At 49.4% G+C, this 24,207-nt stretch overlaps 20 protein-coding genes across 20 annotated transcripts; 11 read left to right on the plus strand and 9 right to left on the minus strand.

The window, feature by feature from the left end:
* Positions 1-71: 71 nt before the first annotated feature.
* Positions 72-1,454, plus strand: Bathy02g04530 (predicted protein; the record flags this gene model as incomplete). The annotated part of the gene is made up of 1 exon (XM_007514952.1): positions 72-1,454. One exon carries the CDS (start codon positions 72-74, stop codon positions 1,452-1,454), a length of 1,383 nt encoding a protein of 460 aa, XP_007515014.1.
* A 112-nt stretch (positions 1,455-1,566) lies between these two features.
* Bathy02g04540 (predicted protein) lies at positions 1,567-2,718 on the minus strand (the record flags this gene model as incomplete). The annotated part of the gene is made up of 1 exon (XM_007514920.1): positions 1,567-2,718. One exon carries the CDS (start codon positions 2,716-2,718, stop codon positions 1,567-1,569), a length of 1,152 nt encoding a protein of 383 aa, XP_007514982.1.
* Positions 2,719-3,084: 366 nt separating this feature from the next.
* Positions 3,085-3,553, minus strand: Bathy02g04550 (glycine cleavage system H protein; the record flags this gene model as incomplete). Its single annotated transcript, XM_007514579.1, has 2 exons — positions 3,085-3,412; positions 3,462-3,553. 2 exons carry the CDS (start codon positions 3,551-3,553, stop codon positions 3,085-3,087), a joined length of 420 nt encoding a protein of 139 aa, XP_007514641.1.
* A 246-nt stretch (positions 3,554-3,799) lies between these two features.
* On the minus strand, positions 3,800-3,970 carry Bathy02g04560 (unknown protein; the record flags this gene model as incomplete). Its single annotated transcript, XM_007514764.1, has 1 exon — positions 3,800-3,970. The coding sequence occupies one exon, from the start codon at positions 3,968-3,970 to the stop codon at positions 3,800-3,802; it is 171 nt and encodes a 56-aa protein (XP_007514826.1).
* A 442-nt stretch (positions 3,971-4,412) lies between these two features.
* Bathy02g04570 (threonyl-tRNA synthetase) lies at positions 4,413-6,560 on the plus strand (the record flags this gene model as incomplete). Its single annotated transcript, XM_007514818.1, has 1 exon — positions 4,413-6,560. The coding sequence occupies one exon, from the start codon at positions 4,413-4,415 to the stop codon at positions 6,558-6,560; it is 2,148 nt and encodes a 715-aa protein (XP_007514880.1).
* Positions 6,561-6,738: 178 nt separating this feature from the next.
* On the plus strand, positions 6,739-7,170 carry Bathy02g04580 (unnamed protein product; the record flags this gene model as incomplete). The annotated part of the gene is made up of 1 exon (XM_007514815.1): positions 6,739-7,170. One exon carries the CDS (start codon positions 6,739-6,741, stop codon positions 7,168-7,170), a length of 432 nt encoding a protein of 143 aa, XP_007514877.1.
* A 78-nt stretch (positions 7,171-7,248) lies between these two features.
* On the minus strand, positions 7,249-8,421 carry Bathy02g04590 (unnamed protein product; the record flags this gene model as incomplete). Its single annotated transcript, XM_007514705.1, has 2 exons — positions 7,249-7,651; positions 7,757-8,421. The coding sequence occupies 2 exons, from the start codon at positions 8,419-8,421 to the stop codon at positions 7,249-7,251; spliced, it is 1,068 nt and encodes a 355-aa protein (XP_007514767.1).
* A 93-nt stretch (positions 8,422-8,514) lies between these two features.
* Positions 8,515-10,122, minus strand: Bathy02g04600 (predicted protein; the record flags this gene model as incomplete). Its single annotated transcript, XM_007514677.1, has 1 exon — positions 8,515-10,122. The coding sequence occupies one exon, from the start codon at positions 10,120-10,122 to the stop codon at positions 8,515-8,517; it is 1,608 nt and encodes a 535-aa protein (XP_007514739.1).
* Positions 10,123-10,477: 355 nt separating this feature from the next.
* Bathy02g04610 (endoribonuclease L-PSP) lies at positions 10,478-11,065 on the plus strand (the record flags this gene model as incomplete). Its single annotated transcript, XM_007514571.1, has 2 exons — positions 10,478-10,648; positions 10,754-11,065. The coding sequence occupies 2 exons, from the start codon at positions 10,478-10,480 to the stop codon at positions 11,063-11,065; spliced, it is 483 nt and encodes a 160-aa protein (XP_007514633.1).
* Positions 11,066-12,065: 1,000 nt separating this feature from the next.
* Bathy02g04620 (predicted protein) lies at positions 12,066-12,794 on the plus strand (the record flags this gene model as incomplete). Its single annotated transcript, XM_007514830.1, has 1 exon — positions 12,066-12,794. One exon carries the CDS (start codon positions 12,066-12,068, stop codon positions 12,792-12,794), a length of 729 nt encoding a protein of 242 aa, XP_007514892.1.
* Positions 12,795-13,163: 369 nt separating this feature from the next.
* On the plus strand, positions 13,164-14,186 carry Bathy02g04630 (WD repeat-containing protein 82; the record flags this gene model as incomplete). The annotated part of the gene is made up of 1 exon (XM_007514690.1): positions 13,164-14,186. The coding sequence occupies one exon, from the start codon at positions 13,164-13,166 to the stop codon at positions 14,184-14,186; it is 1,023 nt and encodes a 340-aa protein (XP_007514752.1).
* Positions 14,187-14,389: 203 nt separating this feature from the next.
* Bathy02g04640 (hypothetical protein MICPUN_56303) lies at positions 14,390-14,989 on the minus strand (the record flags this gene model as incomplete). Its single annotated transcript, XM_007514592.1, has 1 exon — positions 14,390-14,989. The coding sequence occupies one exon, from the start codon at positions 14,987-14,989 to the stop codon at positions 14,390-14,392; it is 600 nt and encodes a 199-aa protein (XP_007514654.1).
* Positions 14,990-15,827: 838 nt separating this feature from the next.
* On the plus strand, positions 15,828-16,711 carry Bathy02g04650 (predicted protein; the record flags this gene model as incomplete). Its single annotated transcript, XM_007514960.1, has 2 exons — positions 15,828-15,869; positions 16,124-16,711. The coding sequence occupies 2 exons, from the start codon at positions 15,828-15,830 to the stop codon at positions 16,709-16,711; spliced, it is 630 nt and encodes a 209-aa protein (XP_007515022.1).
* Positions 16,712-17,215: 504 nt separating this feature from the next.
* On the plus strand, positions 17,216-17,761 carry Bathy02g04660 (predicted protein; the record flags this gene model as incomplete). Its single annotated transcript, XM_007514846.1, has 1 exon — positions 17,216-17,761. One exon carries the CDS (start codon positions 17,216-17,218, stop codon positions 17,759-17,761), a length of 546 nt encoding a protein of 181 aa, XP_007514908.1.
* A 74-nt stretch (positions 17,762-17,835) lies between these two features.
* Positions 17,836-18,843, minus strand: Bathy02g04670 (predicted protein; the record flags this gene model as incomplete). Its single annotated transcript, XM_007514585.1, has 1 exon — positions 17,836-18,843. One exon carries the CDS (start codon positions 18,841-18,843, stop codon positions 17,836-17,838), a length of 1,008 nt encoding a protein of 335 aa, XP_007514647.1.
* Positions 18,844-19,317: 474 nt separating this feature from the next.
* Bathy02g04680 (predicted protein) lies at positions 19,318-21,381 on the plus strand (the record flags this gene model as incomplete). The annotated part of the gene is made up of 1 exon (XM_007514912.1): positions 19,318-21,381. One exon carries the CDS (start codon positions 19,318-19,320, stop codon positions 21,379-21,381), a length of 2,064 nt encoding a protein of 687 aa, XP_007514974.1.
* A 127-nt stretch (positions 21,382-21,508) lies between these two features.
* Positions 21,509-22,192, plus strand: Bathy02g04690 (unknown protein; the record flags this gene model as incomplete). The annotated part of the gene is made up of 1 exon (XM_007514784.1): positions 21,509-22,192. One exon carries the CDS (start codon positions 21,509-21,511, stop codon positions 22,190-22,192), a length of 684 nt encoding a protein of 227 aa, XP_007514846.1.
* Positions 22,193-22,335: 143 nt separating this feature from the next.
* On the minus strand, positions 22,336-22,773 carry Bathy02g04700 (ubiquitin-conjugating enzyme; the record flags this gene model as incomplete). The annotated part of the gene is made up of 1 exon (XM_007514602.1): positions 22,336-22,773. The coding sequence occupies one exon, from the start codon at positions 22,771-22,773 to the stop codon at positions 22,336-22,338; it is 438 nt and encodes a 145-aa protein (XP_007514664.1).
* Positions 22,774-22,839: 66 nt separating this feature from the next.
* Bathy02g04710 (unknown protein) lies at positions 22,840-22,992 on the minus strand (the record flags this gene model as incomplete). Its single annotated transcript, XM_007514880.1, has 1 exon — positions 22,840-22,992. One exon carries the CDS (start codon positions 22,990-22,992, stop codon positions 22,840-22,842), a length of 153 nt encoding a protein of 50 aa, XP_007514942.1.
* A 152-nt stretch (positions 22,993-23,144) lies between these two features.
* Bathy02g04720 (unknown protein) lies at positions 23,145-24,125 on the plus strand (the record flags this gene model as incomplete). Its single annotated transcript, XM_007514703.1, has 1 exon — positions 23,145-24,125. The coding sequence occupies one exon, from the start codon at positions 23,145-23,147 to the stop codon at positions 24,123-24,125; it is 981 nt and encodes a 326-aa protein (XP_007514765.1).
* Positions 24,126-24,207: the final 82 nt, after the last annotated feature.

Genomic DNA, 24,207 nt, shown 5'->3' on the forward strand with positions numbered 1-24,207 from the left:
CCGATGAACGCGTGCGTTGCTTTCGCATCTTCACTTTGGTAACTCGCGTATTACACAACTTAACTTTTCCAATGGCATCAACGCTTTTGGTCGCCGCACCAACCTTACGCACTTCAAAGCACAACGAAACAAAGATCAACAAAGAAGTTCAGCGTTTCTTTTCATCGTCTGCTTTTTCGAGGAACGAGAAGCGTCGGTTGAGGACGTCTCTGTTATGCGCGTCGTCGTCGTCATCTGCCGACGACGACGAAACGTCGTCGTCCAAATCCTCCTCTGCGCTTCCTCGTACTCCGGGAACCTCCGTGGACGCGTTAGATGCGGTCATGATGAGCCCCGAGACAGAGATCACGACGAAAACGACGAACCCGGATATTAAAACGTTCTCTGAGGACGTCCTCGCTGTCTGCTCGAAAGGCTATGATTTCGCGTTGCAATCGCTCGATAAAAAGTTAGACTTGGCCATAAAGCTCGATCCGGCGACGGGCGAGTTACTCTCGGACGACAACGAACAGTCGGTAAATTTGAGACAACAAAAAGGATTAGAGGAGGAGAAGTTTGCGATCGACGTGCTGGAGTGTTTAGCTTCTTCGTCTGGTAATGGTGGTGGCGAGGACAACAAACAACGCATTCGAGCGTTTGCGAGAGGACAACAAGTGCCGAAACGCTCGTACGCGTTGGCGGAGTTAAAGTTGAACGATATCGATCCTTCCAAGTTGTTAGCGCCGACGGAGAACACGATTACTGAGATTAAGAAGAAATTGGGCGTCGCGGTTGGAGCGTTGGTCATTGTGGGTGCGATTGTGACGAGTGGGGAAGACGTGGGCGCGGCGCCGTTTCAGGCCATCAAGACGTTTGTGTTTTTGAGTTTTTTATTAGCGTACGACGCGGTGGCGTTAAACGCGGGGGCGCAGAATTTGGTTTTGGATTTCGTCGCGAATTTGACGTCGGAGGAGTACAAGACTCGGTTGAGAAGACACGAGGCTGGGCATTTCTTGGTCGCGTATTTAACCGGCGTGTTGCCGAAAGGGTACACGTTGAGTTCGCTGGACGCGTTTAAACGGTTTGGACGATTGAACGTTCAAGCGGGGACGTTGTTTTGCGACGGACAGTTTCAAAACGAAGTGAAGAGAGGGAAGATTACGAGCACGTCGGTTGGGAGATTTGCGTGCGTGGCTTTAGCTGGAGTGTGCGCGGAATACGCGAAGTATGGCAACTCGGAAGGCGGCGCGGCGGATATTCAGCAGTTGGATCAACTGTTCAACGCGTTACAGTTTTCGCAAAAGAAATCGGACGACGAAGTCAGATGGGCGACGTTGAATACGATGGCAATCGTGAGGAGACACGAAGGTTTAGTGGACGAGTTGGCGAGAATGATGGGAACCGGAGAGAGCACGGCGAAGTTGATTTCAATCATAGAAGCGCGTTTAGCAAACGTAGCAGAAAAAGACATTTAGTCGAGTATATAATTTATTTGAGTCGCTTGCATGCTAAAAAGAATGTTTATTTACACGTCGTTTTTGTGTATGTACCAATGTATGTGTGCACCTAGGTACGTGTGCTAATCTCTCACGGCTTTCGCGCTTTCCAGAACAAGTAGTCCTTCTCTCGTAAAATCGTCACATCCGAGAACCCGATTGATTGTAACTGGTCCCGTAAATCCGCCGAGTTCCAAAATCGTAACCCGTTCGTCCCAGGTCTGCTCGCAGATAAGTCTCTCGATAACGTGCTCAACAATCTGTTCTGGTCGTCGTCCAAAAATGGCACGTTTGGCGTCGCAAACGTCGTCCCCGTGAATATTCTCCCTGGTTTCAACACGCGGAAGATTTCAGCGCACGCGCTCTGGACGTCCGGCCAGCAATGAATCGCCGCCGAGGCAGAGACACCACCAATGCTATCGTTCGCAAACGGCAATCGTCCAACATCCGCTCTTACGAATGCAATCTTATCCGCCGGTACGCTCGTATCTTTTTGTGCGCGCTCCATCGCTTCTTTTATCATACTCTCGCTAAAATCCAAAGCGACGATGCCGTCGTACTTGCCGCTCCTCGCAAACTCTCTCGTGAACAACCCTGAGCCACAGGAGCAGTCAATAATCACATCACCAACTGCATCTTCACCGAGTGCCTCCATTGCATTTTCCTTCTCGACTTCTACGCCCGGAAACCCGCTTCTCTTAAAATTATCTCTCCACCCTCTCTCGTACGCGAACGAGACCAACGGACTCTCAAACAACGCCTCGCCCGGTAAGTTCGATGTCGGTATTAAACGTTTAAACGGTTCCGGACTTAAGTCCCTGATCAACTTATCCAACGAAGGCACGTCGTTCTTCGCGACCAAGTCGAAGTACCCGTCTTCGTTCATCGGATACTTTCGTCGGTCTTTCTCCGTTTCTAAACGCTCGAACGTTATCGGAGAGGCCAACCGGTATTTTTCGTATGGGCTTTTCACCCCCGCGTTCATGTTGTTAGCGGTGGTGGTGGCCTCCTCCTCCTTTGAATCCGTAAACTCCGCCGGGATGGTCGTGTTTCTCATCGTCGCGTCTTCTTCACCGCTTTTGTCGTCGTCGTCGCCGCCGCCGCCGGTGGTATTCGTAGACGCTTTCGGAGCGTGACGTAATCTTTTTTTCCCGGGAACTCTTGGACTTTGAGCGCGGCGTGATGAGTACTTCACGGCCACGGAGAAAGAAGAAGAAGAAGAAGAGACAGGGCGCGGCGACATTTTCGTTGTCGTCGTCGTCGTCGTCATCGCGTGGGAGAAGGGCATCATTGAAATCTTCTTGCGCGCGCACTTGATGTGGCGAATGTGTAAATTTGGGTGCCGAGTTTTGAAGTGGAGGGACCTTTACTACGTTTGATGTGACGCTAATACGGGGGTACCTCTCTTCGAATTAAATGTTTCTCTCTCTCTCTCTCTCTCTCTCTCTCTCTATTAATACAAAACTCTCTCTCTCTTCTTCTTCTTCTTCGAAAATTCTCTCTCTCTCTCTCTCTCTCTCTCTCTCGGCTATTAAGTAGTATAAATTTATATTCTCGGAATAGTGCGCAGAGCGTAAATCTCTCTCTCTCTCGAATCGTTTCGAATCGTTTACGCGATGCTCTTCTCGTACGCCGCGGCGTCCATCAACGAACCCGGCACGTCGGAAACCTTGACCTTCATCAACCACCCGCCTTCAAACGGCGAGTCGTTCACCGTACCCGGCGAATCGTTCAACGCTTCGTTGATTTCGATGACGGTGCCGGAAATCGGCGAGTACACGTCCGAAGCCGCCTTTACGGATTCGACGACGCCGAAAGACTTGGTCGCTTCCATCGCGGAGCCAACTTCTGGGAGTTCCACGTAGACGATGTCGCCTAATTCCGCTTGCGCGTGGTCGGTGATCCCAACCGTGGCGACGTCGCCGTCAATCTTCGCCCTGTCGTTTGAAGGAAAAAGAAAGAGAAAATATGTATTTTATCAGACACGTGTTGTTGCGAGAACGAAAAAAAGAAAATCCTGCAAAGAGGATGAGCGTTTTTGAACCGAAAACTCTCTCTCGGACGAATAATCCATCCATCTCTTTCTTTCGTTTGGGTCATCTCTCATCGCGATGAGGAGTGAACTTTGCGCGCGTTCTCTCGCTTTTCTCTCTCTCTTTCTCTCTCTCTCTTCCAGCGTCCAAACTCGTCTCCTTCACTCTCGTTTACGCGATGTGCACATGAAACGTACACGTCACAAAGGGATAAGAAAACAGAAGAGAGAGAAAGAAAACAAAAAAATGTGTTCCCGAACACCACAAGAGGAGGTACACCGAAGCGAAAGTTCACAGAGATTGGGAGAACGAGTTTGTACGAACGTACCACTCGTGCGAGCTCGCGTATTTCAACCCCTCGATGACGGTGCTGTACATTTGCACACCGCTCGCTCGGCTTAATAAAGGCGCGAACGCGGTCGTTTTGGAGGTGAACTGTTTCAAGGTTTGTCTGAGTGCCATGATGAAATCGTGTGTTGTTGTGCGTGTGAAGTGTGATGACCAGAGCGTTCCTCCTCTCCTTCATCTCTCTCTCTCGGAGGGGAGGATCGCTCGTTCTCGCCTTTTTCGCCTGTTTTTTTGTGTTTTTTAAGGGTGAACGACGCGCTCGCGAGAGAACACGTCGCTCGATTTTTTTTTTTTTGGATTTCTTCTCTCTTTGGCAGGAACCAAGGAGAAGAAGAACAGAGGGAGTTTTTTTGTGTTTTCTTTCTCTCTCTCTCTCTCTTTCTCTTTCGAGAGAGAACGAAAAAAGAACAACTCTCTTTGACGCTTTATTTCTATTTCCTCATCTGTGAAACACACACTTACACACACAACGCGTCGTAGAGTATTCGTCGCTATTTATAGTTTTTATTACATCCAGTAGTAAAAGAATAAACCGTAATTATTGAGAGAAGAGAGGATGGTGGCAGCAGGAGCAGCCAGCGCCGAAACGATTGAGAACAACAACACGAATAACGATTCGTTGTATTCGGAAAAGCAACCCTATTACCAATCGCGCATCCAATTGTTCGAGAAGTACTTCACTCGCGAGCAAGAAAAGATCGCGCAGGCGAAAACGGACGACCGAGAAATCTCGGTCGCACTTCCGGATGGGAAAGAAATTAAAGCGGTGGCAAACGCGACGACACCGTGGGATATAGCCATGGGGATTTCGAAAAAGTTAGCGCAAGCGTCGTTGGTAGCGCACGTGGATGGGAACGATTGGGACATGAAGAGGCCACTGGAATCGAATTGTAAACTGCGGTTGTTTTCGTTCGACGATAAGGAAGGGAAGGAGTTGTATTGGCACTCGAGCGCGCACGTGTTGGGAGAAGCGTTGGAGTTGGAATACGGCGCGGATTTAACGATTGGCCCCGCCATCGAGGAAGGGTTCTATTACGATTGTTACTTAGGCGAGAAGACGTTGACGCCGGACAACGTGGAGGAAATCGAAAAGCGAATGAAGGCGATCATCGGAGAGAAACAGCCGTTTCAGAGAATCGTGGTCAGCCGAGACGAGGCGTTGGAAATGTTCGCGGAGAATAAATTTAAAGTGGAGTTGATTTCGAATTTACCGGAAGATGCGACGATTTCGTGTTATCGATGCGGACCCATGGTCGATTTGTGTCGAGGGCCTCACTTGCCGGATACCGCGTGGATCAAGAGTTTAAAAGTGACGCAGTGTTCTCGGGCGCATTGGAGAGCGGACGTGACGAAAGATCCACTGGTGAGAGTGTACGCGGTGACGTTTCCGAACGATAAGTTGATGAAAGAATACACGAGACGGATTGAAGAGGCGAAGCAAAGAGACCACAGATTGATCGGGATGAACCAAGAGTTGTTTTTTTTCAACGCTCTCAGTCCGGGGTCCTGCTTTTTCCAAAAAGACGGCGCGAAGATTTACAACACTCTGATTGAGTTTATTCGAGAGAAATATTGGGAATACGAGTACGACGAAGTCGTGACGCCGAACATTTATAACTTTGATTTGTGGAAAACCAGTGGCCACGCCGCGCACTATAAAGAAAACATGTTTGGTTTCGACGTCGAGAAGCAGGAATTCGGAATGAAACCGATGAATTGCCCGGGGCATTGCGTGATGTTTAGCCACCGTAAACGATCGTTTCGAGAGCTTCCGATGCGAGTCGCCGACTTTGGCGTGTTGCATCGAAACGAATTTAGCGGCGCTTTGCACGGTTTGACTCGCGTTCGTAGATTTCAGCAAGACGACGCGCACATCTTTTGTCGCCAAGACCAAATGGAGGAAGAGTTGACAGGTTTCTTGAAGTTTTTGGACGAGTGTTACGAGGTGTTTGGTCTGGATTACGAGATGAAATTATCCACGCGACCGGAAGGATACTTAGGCGAACTTGAAACGTGGAATAAAGCGGAAATGGCGTTAGAAGGCGCGTTAAAAGCGAGCGGGAAAGAGTGGGAACTCAACCCGGGAGACGGCGCGTTTTACGGTCCGAAAATTGACATCGCCGTCTTTGACGCCTTGCGAAGACGTTTCCAATGTGCCACGGTTCAACTCGATTTCCAACTCCCAATCCGATTTGACCTCGCGTATCAAAACGAACACAACGAAGACGAACGACCGATTATTATCCACAGAGCTGTGTTAGGTTCCGTCGAAAGAATGTTTGCCATCCTCACCGAACACTACGCCGGCAAGTGGCCGTATTGGCTTTCGCCGAGACAAGTGATGATTGTCCCAATCTCCGAACTTTCGTTAGAATACGCCAAAGACGTCCGCAGACGCATTCGCAAAGCCGGTCACCACGTAGAAGTGGACGCCTCGGACCGTAAAATGCAAAAGAAAGTTCGAGAGGCGCAGTTGGAGCAATTCAACTACATCTTAGTCGTCGGCGAACAAGAGAAAACGAACGACACCGTCAACGTGAGAACGAGAGATAATCAAGTTCACGGCGAGCGCAAGTTGGAAGATTTAATCCTCGTTTTGAACGAAGAGAAAAAAACACGAAGTTTAGAGTGCATGTTTGAAAAGGAGAAGAGAGAGAAAGCCGCCGCTGCCGAGGCCGAAAAGGTGGCGGCTCCCGAAGCGTAACATTTTTTAGAGTTGAATTTGGAATCATCATCAAGTAAACGCAATAATACTCCTGCACTTTTAAGGCCGGTAAAAGTATCATCATCATCATCGTCATCGCGAGGTTTCCATCATGCCAACGACACCATCAATACGAATAACGGCTTCCTCTTCCTCCTCGTCTTCTCCTGTTCCCGCGATGGTCACCATCAAACGCGAGCCACCGAACAAGTCGCGTCCGAATCTCACTCGCTTGGTCGCTTTTTTCCCAAGAGAAGAAGAAGAAGACAAAGATGAAGAAGTCGCGCGTTGCGTCGTGTGGAGAAAGAAAAAGACCGGAAAAACGCTGTTCGTCTCGAGTCTCGAGGTGAGCGAAAAGTTTCGCAGGCGAGGTATCGCGTCGAAACTTTTAGACGAAGTCGAACGGCTCGTGAAAGAATCGGACGCTTTGGAGACTGTTGAGCTCACGGTGAACGCGTGGAACGCGAACGCCATCGCGTTGTACGAGAAGAGAGGATTTAAAGCGTTGGAGGAAGCAGAGGGAGATGTGGTGAAAAAAATGATAGAGTTGGCGAAAGATCCTCTGAAGATGGTGCAGAAACGAATGACGATGGACGTTGTGAAGATGTGATGTACAGATGTATATTTCTCGCGAATAAATGAACAGCCTCCTCGCGAGTGTGTGTGTGTGTGTGTGTGTGTGGTTCTCTCACTTCTTCGGCGTGGACGGGTGGTGTAACCTCTTAATCGCCATAGAGGCGAGTCTAGATGCCGGCGAATGAATGATACCGTTTGGTTGCTTCCCCTCGACGTCGTCTTTCGACGGCGGAAGGACGTTGCGAGGGAAGGAAAGTTTGAACACCGGCAACGAGTGCTTCTCCGAATCGCAGACGATGTGGTCGCCAATTTTCACGCATCGCTCGTCGATGACCACGAACGCGAGGACGTGAACGCGCGGAGAGATTTCATTGGTAAATTCCTCCCCGTTCCGTGGCGGCGAGGCGATCACACCGTGGGTTGGGTGAGCCGATGCGGAGGAACCGCCGCACACTTCCACCGAGGAAACGCGACAAATCGCCCGCGTCAAGGCGTAATTAATATCCTTCGTAAACCTGTATAAATAAACAATAGAAATAGAGAAAAGAGTGTAATAATATTAGCCACTACGCAGTAAAAGCAAAAGCAAGAACGAAAGCATGAGCATATACAAAACGCACCAATCGCCGCTCGACGACACTCTCAATTTGGGATTCATACCATTTTGCATGATATCCTCCGTCGCTTTACACCCCGTGCCGTGGAAGAGCAAAGAAAAGCTCTTATCGCTCGCTCTTTTCAAACTGCTTTCGAAAACTTTGTACAGCTTCTCCCCGTGCATGCTTTGCTCGACCATATCAATCTCGTAGTTTCTCGTATCCAAATACGTTTTTCCGCATCGATACGGCTGCGTTTCCGAAAGCGGTTTCTCTTTGAGTAACTGTTCGACGCCGAGTCGTCGAGTGGAGAAGAGCACATCATCGCGCTCTTTCTTCTTCTTCGCGGCGAGCTGCTGCTGCTTTCGCGTGCGCACGCCAACTCGCTCTTCCTCTTCTTCTTCTTTCACCTCTTCTTCTTCTTCTTCTTCTTCTTCACCTTCGTCGTCGTCGTCTTCCGCTTCAGCAACGCGCGAGGAAGCGCTCTTCACGGTTTTCGCCGCCGCTGCGGCGCGACGGCGCGCGTACAGATTCAACGGGAAGCACGGCACCACCACCGAAGCGGAAGCGTTGCTCCCACCACTCGCCGCGCCCTTGATTTTACTGTCGTCTTGTGCGCTCATTGCGTGCTTAAAGTGCAACAGCGCGCGCTTATTTTGGGAAAAAAGTTTACTCGTTAGATACGTCATCGCGTATTTTTTTCACATCACTAATAAACTAACAACTCTAATAAAATCTAAATCAGCTTTAATCTACACGCGAAAGTAAAGCTCTCGCACGCATTACCTTCTGCCTCCTGCGCTGTTCGTAGTGTTGAACCTCTGCTCTCTTTCCTGGTCTAATTTTTGGACGACTTTTCTGCGCAACTGCGCGATTTTCCCGCTTCGAAAATTCCTCAGCGCAAACGCTCTTTCCATGACTTCTTCGGCGTCGTCGCTGCGTTCCAACTGCGCGCGAATGCACCCGGCGACTTCTGGCAACGATTGACACTTGAGGATTTCCTTTTCGCACTTGAGGATTTGGGAGACGGCGACGCGGTGCCAGACTTTGAAGCCGTTGGCGAATAAGGAGTCGAATATGCGCGCGACGGTTTCGGACGGGAAGGATTCGAGAAAGACGCATACGAGCCATCTGGGTTCGCAACAGGCGAAATCGACGCCGATGTCATCGAGGTAGCGACTGAGTCGTTTGTTACGCCAGGTAAGGATGGAGTGAAGGACTCCAAATTCGCGGACGGTGCCACGTAAATCTCGGGCGTGTATTTCGCGGCACAACGCGTGGCCGTCTAAAGCGGCGGTGAAGATCCAGAAGGCAGTTTTCTCAATCGCTTCCTCGTCTTTTTTGTCGTCGTCATCTGCTTCGCTTCTACTATTATTACTGCTACTGCTACTCGCGTTGAACGAATCTGAATTCCTTACCGCCAGCCATATGAACGCGGCGATATAGTTCATCCCCTGGCAGTACCCAGTTTTTGGATTCCTCCTGGAATACGCTCTTAAAATTCTTCTCAGCGCCTCCTTCCCGTGCGTCCGAAAAATGTCATTCTCGGGAAACGTTCGATCGACGTCTAAATCGATTTGCATCGCCCACTCCTCTTTCGCGCGTTTCTTCTCAGACTTAGATCTCTCAGAACCGTCGCGGTGGACATTGATCGTCGTGTCGTCGTCGTCGTCGTCGTCATCATCATCATCATCATCCTCGTCGCTCTTCGTCGTCTTCCTCCCGTTCTTCTTCTTCTGTTTCGAACCGCCGCGAAACGAGGACGACGACGCCTTTGACGCCGAAAGCATTTCTCTCCCATCTTCCTCCTCCGCGCGTTCCACTAACCTCTCGTAACTCTCTTTCGCCATATCCGCAAACTGTCTCGCCCCGCTGAGTTCGTACCAAATCTCTCCTCTCTTTTCTTTCGGCGCGCCGAACGTTCTCACCGTTTTTTCCAACAGTTTTCCTTTTCTCGCTTTGACTGCTTTCTTCCATCGCTTGCCGTAGAGAAAGTCGTCGTCGTCTGATGCCGCTGCTTCGGACGCAAAAGTGGCGATAGAAATATCGCGCGCGCATCGCGCGAGCTCGTTCGTCTCCCAGCACGCGTTGAGATGATCTCGCTCTTTCGTTCTCTCGGTCGTCTTCTTTTCTTCGTCGTCGTCTTTCACGGGCGCGAACCGGAAATCGTGCCGACGAAATCCGTAAAAATCTTTCGAATCATCATCATCATCTTTAAGAAGAGGTCGTCGCGCTCGTTTCACCGGCGTCGGCGGTAACGGTTTGACGAGCACCGAAGAGGAGGACGATGCTACCACCGGGTGCGAGCGAAGCGTCGTCGTCTGAATCGTCGTCCCTTTGTTAGTATCACTCGTCTTCGTTCGTGGTGTCGGTTGCTTTTCGTCTCTCATTTTTTTTTTCTGAGGAATTTTATTTGACGAGACTTTTCCAGCGTGTGTTTGTGTCTCTAATCTCTCTTTCAATCTCTCTGCGTGTGTGCGCGTGTAAAGCTGAAACGAATACTTAGTATCATCGCGCCGCGTCTCCCCCGCGAAGGCAAAAACGCGCGAAAGTGTGTTGTGCCGTTCGTTTTTGTTTGTGTTTGCGTGTTGTTGTCTCGTTCGTCGCGCGTAGAGGTTGTTCGTTCTTCTTTCTTTGATCTCGTCGTGCTCTCATCACACATGCGAGACATTTGAGCACCCCCAGAACGACGAAAAACACAGACGTGTCCTATTCTCCACTTCTATTATCCACACGAGAGACATCATGCAAGCGTACCAATCATCATCCATCACCGCGCGCAGTTTATGCGCACTGTCTGCGGCCAAGAAACACCAAATGAAGAAGCAAAGAATCTCAACAACGGTCAAGGCGCAAGAGTTTATCGCGACGGATAAAGCGCCCGCCGCGGCTGGGCCGTACTCGCAAGGCATCAAGGTACGCATAAAAAGATTGGATTGATGATTTCTTCAGTCGCGAGGATTTGATTGGTTTTTTTCTCCTCTCTTTCTTACTCACTCTTTTCATCTCTCTCTTTCCTAGTCTGGCGGCCTCCTCTACACGTGCGGATGCGTCGCGTTCGTCCCGGAAACCATGGAAATCGTCGAAGGTGGCATCGAAGCAGAAACGAGACAAGCGTTGACGAACATGGGCGAGATTTTGAAAGCCGGCGGTTCTGACTTTTCCAAGGTTGTCAAGACGACCATCTTCATCACGAACATGGCGGATTTCCCCAAAGTGAACGCTATTTACAGCGAATTCTTCAACACCCCGGGACCGGCGAGATCTACGGTTGGCGTCGCGTCTTTGCCAAAAGGTGGTTTAATTGAAATCGATGCCATCGCGGAGTGCTAAACGAGACGAGACTAAGAACAGAGAACGACGAGATTCGCGCGACTGAGAGATTCTTTCTTCGGACGAGAAGAAGTAAAGGAGGTTTGAGGAAATCGTAAAAAGACGGACGACGACGGCAAAATCAACAATTTAACATTAACATAGCAAATACTTAGTAGATGTGGACTTTCTGTGTGATTACGAATCGAATAATTCGTTATTTATTCTTCGTCCTATTCTTGTTCTTATTTACGTACTTTTCTGTTTTCTGCCCTCTGTGAGCGATTTTCTCAAAAACACAAAAAAGAGCTCTCGAGTGCTTTAACGAGAAAATTCTCAATTCGTTTAACAAATCAAATCATCATAAAAGTTCGCGTGCAAAACACACCGGCGCGAGCGTAGTAGTATATTTTCAGCGACTAAATCACACGAAGAAAATGCCGAGAACACCCATGGGTAGAGGCGGTGGCCGAGGTACGCGTCGCGTCGAGTGATGCGCGCTTTTTTTTCGCGCTGATTTTGTTGCCGCTTTCGTCTCGAATCGGCGGCGTGCAAATTTTGGTCGTTAATTTGGAAAACGATTCGCTCCGAGAGAGGACGCGCGCGAAGCGTCGATGCTCTTTTCGATGAGTACAATGGATGGCGCGCATGTGGATTGATACGATTTGATCTTTAGATTGATCGTGCGCTCGGTCGGTGATGATCCGCGCGCGCGTTTTACGACGGGGGCATTTGTTTTTTTAATTCTCTCTCCTCTCGTGCTCTCCTTCCTCTCGTTGGCCGTTTCCTCTCGTTCTTTGGTGGAGACTAACAAATATCTTCTCTTCTCTTTTTTAACCCTACGCAATGATAAAACACAGGTGGCGGAGGCAGAGGTGGCAGAGATGGCGGCAGAGGTGGCGGCAGAGGACGGGGCGGTCCGGGCGGCCGCGGCGGAGGCAGAGGCGGCAGAGATGGCGGCAGAGGTGGTCGCGGCGGAGGTCGCGGCGGCGGCAGAGGCGGCGGCAGAGGCGGCGGCGGCATGAAGGGTGGCGCCAAAGTGGTCGTCGAGAAGCATCGCCACGAAGGAATTTTCGTCGCCAGAGGGAAAGAAGACGCGTTGGTGACGAAGAACTTGGTCCCGGGCGATTCCGTGTACGGCGAGAAACGAATTTCCGTGGACGAAGCGGACGGAGGCAAAACCGAATACAGAGTGTGGAACCCGTTTCGCTCGAAAGTCGCCGCGGGTATTCTTGGCGGTTTGGATAACGTGCACATCAAACCAGGGACGAAATTATTGTATTTAGGTGGTGCATCCGGGACGACCGTTTCGCACTGTTCCGATATCGTCGGTCCGAACGGTTTGGTCTACGCGGTTGAGTTTTCTCACCGTTCAGGGAGAGATTTAGTGAACATGGCGAAGAAGAGGACCAACGTGATTCCAATTATTGAAGATGCCAGACATCCGCAAAAGTACCGCATGTTAGTTGGTATGGTTGATACTATCTTTGCAGATGTTGCACAACCAGATCAAGCGAGAATCGTCGCTTTAAATGCCCAATACTTTTTGAAACAAGGCGGTAACTTCATCGTCAGTATCAAATCGAGTTGCATCGATTCCACGGCGGCGCCGGAAGCCGTGTTCGCCAGAGAAGTCAAAAAGTTGCAAGAAGATGGATTTAAACCGAAAGAACAGTTGACTTTGGAACCGTACGAAAGAGATCACGCGATTGTTGTTGGTGCCTACCGCGTTTCGAAGGACAAAAAGTAAAAGATATGTGTTTTTGATGAGCGTAATAAAAACAACATTAACAACAATAAACTTTAGTAGAGAATAAAGAGAGAAAGGAGAGCGACGCGAGAGAAGGCGCGAAAAGAGAGAGAGAAAGAGAGAGATTATATAGTAGTTTACCTGTAAGATACAAATTAATATAAAACACATAACACAAACTTCACTGCCGTCGTTTTTTTCTTCTTCTTCTCTGTCTGTCTGTTGCTTGTTTGTTCTCTTCCCTTCAAACTTCTCCAATTTAATTTGTCCTCCTCCCCTTTGTAATCGTCAAATCAATTCGCCAAACAGCAAAACTGCTGACAAAAACACGCACAAAAAGAAGAAGAAGAACGAGGATAAGAAGGAAATATGGTCGTCCTCGATGTCCCTCTCATGCAGCGCTTCCAGCCCGGTCGTTTTTACAAAGACTCGACGTCCATCAACGGCCTCGATTTTCACGAATCGGAACCGATTTTAGTCTCCACATCGGACGACGATTCGATACACGTGTACAACACGGAAACCGGTCAACGGACGAAAACTTTATACAGTAAGAAATACGGGTGTTCCGGGGTTAGATTTACGCACAGTAGCGAAGCGATTTTGTACGCGAGTAAACCGAAAGGAGGAAGCGGAGATGAAAAAAAGGCGGCAGATGCCTTGGTGAACGACCACGCGGTGAGGTATCACTGCATACACGACAACACGTACTTGAGATATTTTCGAGGTCACACCGATCAAGTGGTAGATATTAGCGTCTCTCCGAGAACCGATCAGTTTTTAACGTCCAGCGTGGACGGGACGACGCGAATGTGGGATTTACGGTCGCCGTCGTGCGCGGCTATTATAAAAATCCCAACCGGAGTCCCGAGAGCGCAATTCGATCATCAAGGTTTGATTTTTGCCGCGACCGCATCGGTGAACGAGGTTGTGTTATATGATGTTAGGAACTACGAGCAAGGACCGTTCGTCTCGTTTACGGTAGATCCGGTGTTGAGTAAGTCGGGGGATCTGCCGACATACGGCGTGTCGACGATGAAGTTTTCCATGGACGGAGAGAGTATTTTGGTCATGTGCGGGGGTGTGATTCATGTGATCGATGCGTTCAACGGAGAGAAAAAGTTGAAACTGAAAGTTCCGGGAGCGGAGTCATCGTTGGTACCGTTAGAACCGACGTGGACGCCGGATGGTCAGTTCATTTTGTGCGCCGGCGGTGGGGATCAAAAGATTCACGTGTGGTCGGCTGGCACAGGAGTGGAATTAGAGCCGTGGAGAAATAGACACGCCGGTGCGGTTGCGTGTATGAAATGGTCGCCGAATACGGCGCTAGTAGCGAGTGGGTGCACAGAAGGAGGTTTAGCGATGTACGTGCCGAGTAACGCGAAACGATAGAAAAATAAAAGGAGAGTTTTCTACTTGCGCAACGATTCGCAAATAATTTTTGCGCGTACTCGTTGTAATCGGTCGGTCACTCTATACTTCCCTAGGTAGCTGATGATGTTTAGTTCTTATCATTATCATTATTATTATTACACTGAGCACATGGTCGCACGAGAGATGACTCACATCTCCCGTCGTCGTCGTTCTGCGCTTTTTCACTTCCCGAACAACCCGCCGAACAACCCGCCGCCTTTGTTCTTCTTCTTCTTCAACTTTTGCTTCTCCTTCTCGAGATCTTTCTCGTCGACCCAGCCTTCCTCAGCATACGGCCCGCGTAAATCGAACCGTTCTCCGCCGTCAAACTCCGGCATTCCAAACGATGCCATTGGAAACGGAATCCCTCCTTTCACCGCCTCTTTCGACAACGCGTTCGCCGCTTTCGTATTTTCCGTCTTGATCTCATCCATCTCTTTCTTGCTCAACGTTTTCTTCATGAATCCACTCACTTTCGCGCGTCTTTTGTTCGCCTCTTCGTCGATTCGGCCGCCTTTTCTTCTTTTGGCGAGAATCTCTTGTTGTCGTTTGAACGTTTCGTCGCGTCCGTCGACGTCTTTGTTGTTTTGGAACCATCCTCCTGCGTTTAACGTGCTCCCATCATCATCGCATCTTCGCCTCTTCAAGAGGACGTGATTTTGATGGAAAATGAATCGATTCCTCTTCGTAGTATTCTTCGCGCTGCTCGTGTTGCTTTTGGAAACGCCTCCTGCTCCTCCTCCTCGCGCACAACAATAACTGCTCATCATCATCATCATCATCGTCGTAATACTACTACTACTCCTGATGACAAGAGACAAAGTAACGCGTCGCAAGAGTGAAGATATTTTTCCTCCCCTGGAAAGAATGAGCGTCTTTATGTATAATGTTTGTGTACTTGTATTGATGCGTATGTTGTCTACTATTACTACTACTCCTCCTACTACTCCTCCTACTACTACCTGCTGAACTCTACATCGACTCCCGAGGAGTCGTTTTTTTCCGATGAACGGCGGACAGACTTTTCAAGACGGACACGATGGCGACCGGGGAGACGTTCAGTCTGCACAATTCAATCACTCGGTCGCACATTTCCGAGGAGAAAAAATCCACGCCGGCGAGAGAGGCGAGCGCGCGCAAGCTTTCGTTGACTGTTTGATTCGTTTTCGTTGTTGTTCCGCGAGAGCAGAGGTTTAATAATACGAAAGCGCGGTGGAAGAAGAGAGAGAGAGAGAGAGAGAAAGAGAGTTAGTTGTTGTTCCCGAAAATTCAAAATTAGAAAGAAGAGAGAGAAGAAAGAGAGAACAAAAGAACAACACCATCATCGAGAGAAAAAAACGAGAAATAAAGACGACAAACGCGAGCTCTCTTCTCACCTCGAGCTTTCGACGGCGTCTCTCTCTCTTCCTCTTCTTCTTCTTCGCGCATCATCATCTTTACAAAAGTAAGTAAGTACTTTCGTGTGAAATGATGTTGAACGAAAGAAGGGACAAAAGAGAAGGAAAAAAAACGTTTAGGGTTTACTAAAACCCTAAAAAGAAACGGCACGCAAAAAAAAGGGCTCGAGAAAACAAAAGAGAGAATACAGCACACGTAACTACACGCGCACACGCATCCAAGATGGCCGACGCTGAAGCTAAACCGGTGGTTGAATTCACCAAGGTACTGTTATCACACATAACAACAACCAGATTCTTTTTTTTTAAAGATGCCTTGAGATGCTTTTGTTTTTTCTCTCTTCTCTCTCGCGTGTGTGATGATGAGGCGGCGACTTTGACGAGAAGATGATGATCGTGTTTTTCTCTCTCTCGTCCTCGTCGTCAACTTCATCGGAATGAAAGACTCACCACACGTATTCTTCTTCTGTCTTCTTCGATGATGACAACAACAATAATAATAACACTTCAAACGAACAGGATTTCCCGAAAAAAGACGCCGCCATCGCGGCCGGGTTCAAAGAAAAAGACGTCGCCAAAGTGTTCAAAGAGGGCGGTAAAAAAGGCGTCGAAATCGAAGGCGCCGCCGACATGTCCGGATTGACGTGCTTTTGCACGCGCATCCAAAACGCCAAAGGGGAGGTGAAACTCCTCGAAGTCGCCATGGAAGGGATGAACGCGATTCCAGACCCATCCGACGAGGAGGAAAGAAAAGGGTGCTCCGGGAAGATCTCCAAAATTATAATCTCCGAAAGCGAAGAGAAAGGACAAATCGCGATGGTGGCGTACGTCGCCGAAGAGACGAAGGACAAGCTGAACGCGAAGGATTGGTTGCAAGGCGTGTGCGATTCGGATTTGGGTGGTGGCGTCGGGGGAACCGTGGACGAAGGCGCGACGGATACCTGGGCGACGGTCACGTGCAAGGAAGATAAGGAGAAATTTTTCTTTTTGAAGATGAAGGATAACTGCTTGGGCGCGGCGATTGCGTATTTGAGAGAGAGAGATTTGTTCCAAGACGATTCGTCCTCGGAGGAGGGCGATAACCCGGCGGCGGACTTTGAGTGGTAAAGAATTTAACAATATGCGAGAGAGAGAGAAAGAAAGAGAGAGACTTTTACGCTCGTAGTAGTAAAATCTTTAGTTTTGTTATTTCATCACAACAACAGAAACGTATCATATATTCGAGAACGAATCTTCTTTCTTTCATCAAACTCCGTTGTTTTAATTCACAAATGCTTCACTCCAAATACCGACGATACTACGAAAGAACACACTCCTAAATGCCGCCACCTCCAACGCTCCAACTCGGTTCGTCCGAACGCGCTACTTTCGGGTTATCTTCTGAAACTGTTTCGGATGAAGTCTCGTTGCCGTACATCGACGCCGTTTCCGCGCACGAATTGAAAGCGGCGGAAACGATGGTCCAAGAAGAGGTAATCACAGACTCCTTCGTTTTATGACGTATTACGACGCGTGAGATACTAGGAAACGCTCGTTTGTTCTCGTTCTCTCTCGCTGACTTCGTTCTATTCTTCTTCTTCTTTATTATGTTCTTATTATTAAACACAACAGATGCGCCGGATGCCGAAACGCGAGAAGGACTACTTGGCGGATGTGCGAGCTTCAACCTCGTCTCGATTCAACGAAAAAGAATTCGCGCATTTAACGCCCGCCATGATAGAGGAGTACACGCGACGGTTCGAGAAGAACGAACCGAAGTTGAACCCAGATACGAGTCGGTACGAAGTTCCTCCGCCTTCGGTGAAACACAAGACGAACGCGAGCAAATGGGAAGAGAGCGTCGCCAACGCGAAGAGTCAGTTGGAACACACGGCGTTGAGGATGCAAAACTTAGAGTTGATGCAAAAATACGCCGCGAACGCGTGGAGGAAACACTTAGAGGAGTTGGAAGAGGTGGTGAAGGAGTACGAAGGTTTAGTTCGAAAGGTGGACGATCAGTTAGAAATGGTGAATTCGAAGAGGAGGTTGTCCCAAGAGGAAGCGCAGGGACATTTGAGAGAATTGAACGACGAGTGGATTTCGATGACGAGGAAGTGCGCTTTGATAGAGGAGAAGTTGAGGCAAATGGAGAAAGACGAAGAGATTGGAATGCAATGATTCACCAATTTAGCACACATATATCTAGAAATACTATTTTGACTACAAATCTATTACCTGCTTTTTAACCCTTTTTAAAAACCTCTGTTAGAACTGAGCTCGATATCTGGGACACACGTGAAATACTGAATTCGAAGCACGCCGTCGTTGTTGTTGTTCTTGTTATCTCCTCCTTTTTCATCTTCTTCTTCTCCGCAAAACGCAAAAACGACGTTCTTCCTGGCCGCGTGCGCCATCCTCGTCACGGACGAACAACTTAACGGCGTCATCTTCTCCCCTCTCTCCAACACTCTCACCGTGAAATACGCGTGAAATAACATCGGATCTCCCGGATACGCCAAGTAATCACCACCAAACTTTGCCGCCGAGGTCATCGTAAACCCTTTCTCGTGTAAATCCTTGAACACCGCGCATTTATACCGATCAATTTTCGACATCTTCCTCCAAACTCTCCCCTTGTACGCCTCCTCCTCCTCCTCGGGCGGCGCGTCGTCCAACTTTCGCGCGTCGTCGTCCATCTCGCTCGTGGTTAACGGCAACACCACCGAGCTCGATCTCCCTAAAACTTGCTCCCAGTCTACAATTCTATCCCTATTATTGCTGCTTTTCTTCTTCGTTTCTTCTTCTTTATCGTTCTTCTTCTTGGGTACTACTTTCTGTTTCTTCTTCGCCGCTCCGCCCCACTGGCTTTTCTTGCTCGCTTTCATCGCTCTCAATTGATTCCTCGTCGTCGTAATCTGAGGCTGCAACAAAAGCTCCCGTTCTTCCGCCTCCTCGTTAAAATCACTCGAATTCCGTTTCCTCTTTTTCGTTTTGAACCGCATCCTCGCCCACGCGTTCTCTTTCAGCACGTACACCTCCTCTTTGCTCAACAACACCGGTAACCCGCGAGTGGAATCTTGTTGCCGGTAGCCGGGTAAAGAACCGAGCAAAGAACCAATGATGCGATACTTTTGCCGAACGATTTTGTATTCTCGGGCGGTCCAGAGTAACGCCTGCCCTGTGGTTTGAGCATCCTCGTCCTCGAGGTGGATTTCTACTCTCGCTTTTGCCTCTGAGTCCTCGTCGTCCTTTTCCTCCATGTTGCGTTTGGATTTTGACGCGTTTTGGCGGCATAATACAGAGCACTCGTTTATTGTTGTTTTGCGAACGACGCGAGAAAAAGACAGAGAATGTTCTTGTTCGGCGGGAAAAAGAACGAAGAGAAGAAGTCAAAATCATCGTCAACGTCTGCTTTCTCGATCACGAAAGCGGCGACGCCGGAACACACCAAAAACGGCGCGCAATTTCTCGTCTCGAAACGACCTGCGCAACCGATTTCGCAGAAAGATTTAGAGGAATACCAACGCGAAGAAAAAGAAGGGAGAGAGGCGAAAGTGGTGCAACTCGTCGGGAACGCGTTGATTGTGATTTCGTTCATCGTGAATTGGTTCAAGAAGAAGAGAGACGCGCGCAAAAAGGAGGAGAAGAAGAGAGAAGAAGAAGAAGAACTTAATTCGCCGACGATTGAGGAGCAATAAGAACTGTTTTGTTTCGATAGTAACATTCATCATCTCATGGCGGCTTTAAATGGCAACAACGCATTGAAAAACGCGCCTTTGTACGACCAGACGGTGACGTTTACGCACGGTGGTTTAGGACTCGGATTTGGTTTCACCGGCGGTGGGAGTAGTAACGGTGGCGGCGGCAACGGCGGCTTCGAAGTGGAGAGTCAAACGACGCGAATAGGCGGCGAGAAAAGACGGGTGGAGAGTTTGAACGTCGAGCGGGCGACTGGGTTAGGCGGCGATTTCATCGACGTGGAGGAGGAGGAGTACGAGGACGAGGATAAAGAACAGCATTTGATGACGATGAAGAAACGCGAGGAGAACGAGAGAGAGGAGGAGAAGAGGAAAGAGCGAGATTTGTTGGCCGGGAAGAGAGAAGGGAACGTCGGAAATGATAACGACGACAGAAATAACGATAGAAATAAGAATGATAATAGCAGTGGCGAGGATCCGCTCTGGTCGCCGAGAGGTACCGCGCAAAGGTTGAGGAATTTGAAATCACCTTTAGTGCGATTGCACGGAGAAATTGTGGATTTTTGTCGGTTTTTAGAACCAACGGAAGAGGAGGAGAAATCGCGGCTGGCGGCGGTAGAACGCGTGAGAGAGGCGGTGATGACGATATGGCCGAGCAGTAGGTTCGAGGTGCACGGCTCATTCGCGACGAAGATGTATTTGCCGTCGTCAGACGTGGATGCGGTCATCTTAGACTCGGGGGCAAAATCACCTGCGGTGTGTTTGAAAGCGTTAGCCTTGTACCTCGCCAGAAGAGGCGAGGCTACGAATATCCAGTTGATTAGTAAAGCAAGAGTGCCGATCGTAAAGTTCGAAGAGACGAAATCGGGCGTTCAATTCGACGTGTCGTTTGATGTGGCCAACGGACCGGCGTCGGCGGAAATCGTGAAGAGAAATACGAGACGGTTTCCAGCTTTGAGGCCTTTAACGACTGTTTTGAAATGTTTTTTATCGCAAAGAGGGTTGAATGAAGTCTATTCCGGAGGTATCGGATCGTACGCTTTGTTATGTATGATCATGACGTTTTTACAACTCCGAGAATCCATCGAAGCGTCTGAATGGGCCGGCGAACGCGGTCGAGAAGACGCATCGGAAGGGTGTTTAGGTACTCTTCTGATTGATTTCTTCGAATTGTACGGTCGAAAGCTCAACGCGGAAGAGATTGGCATTTCATGCGGCGACGCGGATAAAACAACCTCCACCAATCGATTCTTCGTCAAGAGCGAGAAGAACTTTTACGACGAACGACGACCGTTCTTACTCTCCATTCAAGACCCGCAAGACCCGGAAAATGATTTAGGACGCAACTCCTACGCCTGGCGAAGCGTCAAAGCGGCGTTTGAACACGCGTTTACGGTCATCACGGCCCCAGTGGGCGCGTCCAAGGAAATCTTCTTACTCGGCAGAATCGTAAAGATGGACACGGAGATGATGAAACACCGCGCGGCGCCGAAGGAAACCGGAGCCATCAGAGGCGTGTTTTCGGACTTTCAAAACTTCGTCGAGGCGAACAAAGAGCGAAGAGCCGGCGTCACGCCTCGTCAAAATGCGAGCAAGAAGAAAAAGCAAGGAGGAGTAGCGAAAGCGCAACCTAAAACGAAAGATGTCGCCGCGGAAGACCCGACGAACGAGAAAAAACGAGGCCGATGGGAAAAGAACGACTCTTCCTCTTCAGAGGAGGAAGAAGGCGCGTTAGAAATGAAAGGAACGATGATAGCGAACAAGAAGAGAAAGAGCAGCAAAGACCCGAACGCGCCGTTATTCGAAGTCATCAGCGTCGACTCTTCTTCATCCTCGTCTTCGTCAGAGGAGGAAGAAAAGAATCTCGAAGACGCCGTGAACGCCTACTCGGAAGACGCCGAGGAGGAGGAGGAGGACGACGACGACGACCGCGGCGGCGCGAATCCTCCTCGAAAGCAACAACAACCTAAAAAACGAAAATACGCGAAAAAGAAGAGCACCACAAAAAGCAGAGGACGAGGCAGTGGCGGAAGAGGAGGAGGAAGAGGAGGAAGAGGAGGAAGAGGGGGTTACTTTAGCAACAAGCGCACATCGTCGTGAGAATTTTTATTAAGAAACTTTTGAATTTTCTCATTGAAGTCTTCAAAAAAAATACGCGTAAGCATAAAATACTACTCGTAAACGCGTAAAGTCTTTGTCGTCGTCTTTGTCGTCGTCGTTCTCTTCGATGCGCGACGAGAACTCCTTTGACGATTATAACGACGATGCAACGCCGTCGTCGTCTTCGCGATATTCTCGTCGCAAACATCGGTATCGGAACGTATCGTCGTCGAGAGTAGAGGAGACGAACACCACCGAGAGTTTCTTCCGGGGCGGTGCGCAGCCGTACGAACAACATCCGCCGCCGCGAATCGCGGAGGAGGAAATCTCTCTTTTGTCGCCGCCTCTCCTAAACTCGTCGTCGTCGTCGAAACCGGTGACGGTGACGATAACGACGACGACGAGGAAAAAACAAACCCAACAACGGTCGAGGAAGAAAGCGAGTCCGCAAAGCGAAGAGAACAAAAAGAAGCGGATGAAAGTTTTTGATCCGGCGGAGACTTTGAACAGCGATGCGCAGAAAGACCTGGAGGAAATACACTTTTCGACGATGATGGTGACGACACCAAAGAAGAAGAAGACGATTCAGACGATTCAGACGACGAACGGCCAGTTAAGCCGCGGTTTTGTCGCGAAGAAGCACGGCGCCTCGCCGAGGAAAACGCCGAGAAAGAAGAAGAAGAACAGAAGAAGCGACGACCCGGAAGCGTCGACTTTAGAGGCGATGATAGAGTCCTTTCAGAGCGTGTCTATGTCTTGGCACGATATCAGAAGCGTCGATCTGAGAATGTTGAGGACGCGAAGACGATAGAGAAGTAATTCCAGATGCAATATACACACACAAGCACACATTTTTTTTACAGAATGATTTAACTACTCGCGCTTTCGCGCGTCCAACTACAAAACATCTCTCTCTCCCTCTCTTACCATCTCTTAGACTCTCTCTCCTGGGTCTCACTCGATCGTCTTCCTCGCCAACCGTCTCACCCTCTTATTATACTCCTTTTCCTCCTCGACCAACATCTTCGCCGCTTGCGGGTTGGCCGGACTATTCACGTTCGGGTCGCACAACAAACTCCTCACCGACGTCAACAAACTCGCCACCGAATGCACCGGACTCCACTGCTCTTGAATCGTATCCATGCACAACGTCCCATCCGAATATATGTTCGGATGGAACATCTCCGAGACGAACCGGACTCTCGGCGCGGAGGCTGGGTAGGAGTCCGAAAACGTCAAACGTAAGGAGAATATGCCGCCTTCCCAAGGTGAGTCTTGTGGGCCACAAATCGTCGCCGACCAGACGAACAAGTTATCGTCCGAGTGTGGGGACGCCGAACAGCCCTGCGTGGTATCGAGAAAAGAGGTACAGCGTGTCAGCGAAACGCGCATAAAACGAAGAACAAAACACGAACGAAAGCGTTTGTCAGACAACAACGAGATAAACATCTCACGTATTTATACCTCGGGCGGTTCGATCCGTATCGAACGCAAATCGGACTGTAATCTCAAACACGCCGACGCGGAGCTCGGACTGGATCCCAGAATGTTCACCTGCGGCTGAGACATCGAGGGAGAACTACTCGACGCCAGTATTCGTCTCCCGCTCATCTCTCTTTTAAATGAAGATTTTTCCCGAAAGAAGCGTCAGACGTTTCGTCGATTTTACGCGCGAAGAAGGTAAGAAGAAGAAGAAGAAGATACCACCACATTCTTCTTAAAGCAGAGCGCGAGGAAAACGAATCGAGGACGGAGCGTTTATCATGTCGCGAGCGCAGCTCCAAAGCGCGTACCCGAAACTGACGGAACTTTTTAGTAACAGTAGGAGTGATGACAACGGGAAGTTGAAGCCGACGCTCGAACGTCTGGTGGCGTCGTTTTCGTTTCCGTTTTCGTCCTCTGAGGAGGCAAAGGAGTGCGCGAAGAGTGGTGGTGGTCGTTTTCTTCTCACAGCAGACGGAGCACTGCTCGTGAGCTCGGTGTGCTTTGGCGCGTGCGCGTTAGTTTTAAGCGTCTCGATCCTGACCAGTCGGCCTTTATTGGTCCGGAAATCGGTGGTGAATTCGGAAAAACGAGTCGTTTCGGTGGATTACCAGAAAGCGGTGAGAGGCGATTTTGCGTTTGGTCTAGGGTTAATGTGGGTATCCGCGGTTTTGTTCATCTCTGGAATGGCGTTTTCGACGACTGTATCGTTCGTGACGGAAAGTTTACGCGAGGAGTTGTTGGCGTGCGTGTATTCGTTCGCGGCCAACGCCGGATTTTGTTTCTTGTGCGGGAATATCGCGCGGTTAGGGATAATAGACGATCGAGAGGAGAGGACGAATTTGGTCATTTTAGGGACAGTGATGACGACGTTGATGTTAATCAGTCATTTATTTCCGAAAATTTCCGAAGGAAGTGGTAAAGCTGGGTGGTTTTGCGAGATTTGGTCTTTCGCGTGGTGCGCGTTGGCGTTGGCGGCGAATTTGGGATTAAACTGCGCGGTGGAGTTTCGCGGTGGATTCACAAGTTGGGACGCTTTTTATGGATTAACGTCCGGGAGTGGTGCTGGATTGATGTATTTCGCGATGGCATCGCCGTTATGGTTGGGGAAGTGTTTCGGTACGGCGTTGTTTTTGATTGGTTTCGCGTGTCATGTTTTAGGCGCCGCGACGAGGCACTGGGTCACTCGATATTCGACAACCGCAAAGGAGGAAGGCGAGGAAGAGGATAAATCCGTGGCGATGGCGAAGAAAACCGAGTAAAGTAGAGTAGCCGGTCGTCGCCTTCGGTTCGCGAAACTAGTATTTTAGGACGTGTTGAATAGTGATACCATAATAGTGTTGT

Source organism: Bathycoccus prasinos (assembly GCF_002220235.1).
Source record: "Bathycoccus prasinos genomic : Chromosome_2".
NCBI classification, from domain to species: domain Eukaryota; kingdom Viridiplantae; phylum Chlorophyta; class Mamiellophyceae; order Mamiellales; family Bathycoccaceae; genus Bathycoccus; species Bathycoccus prasinos.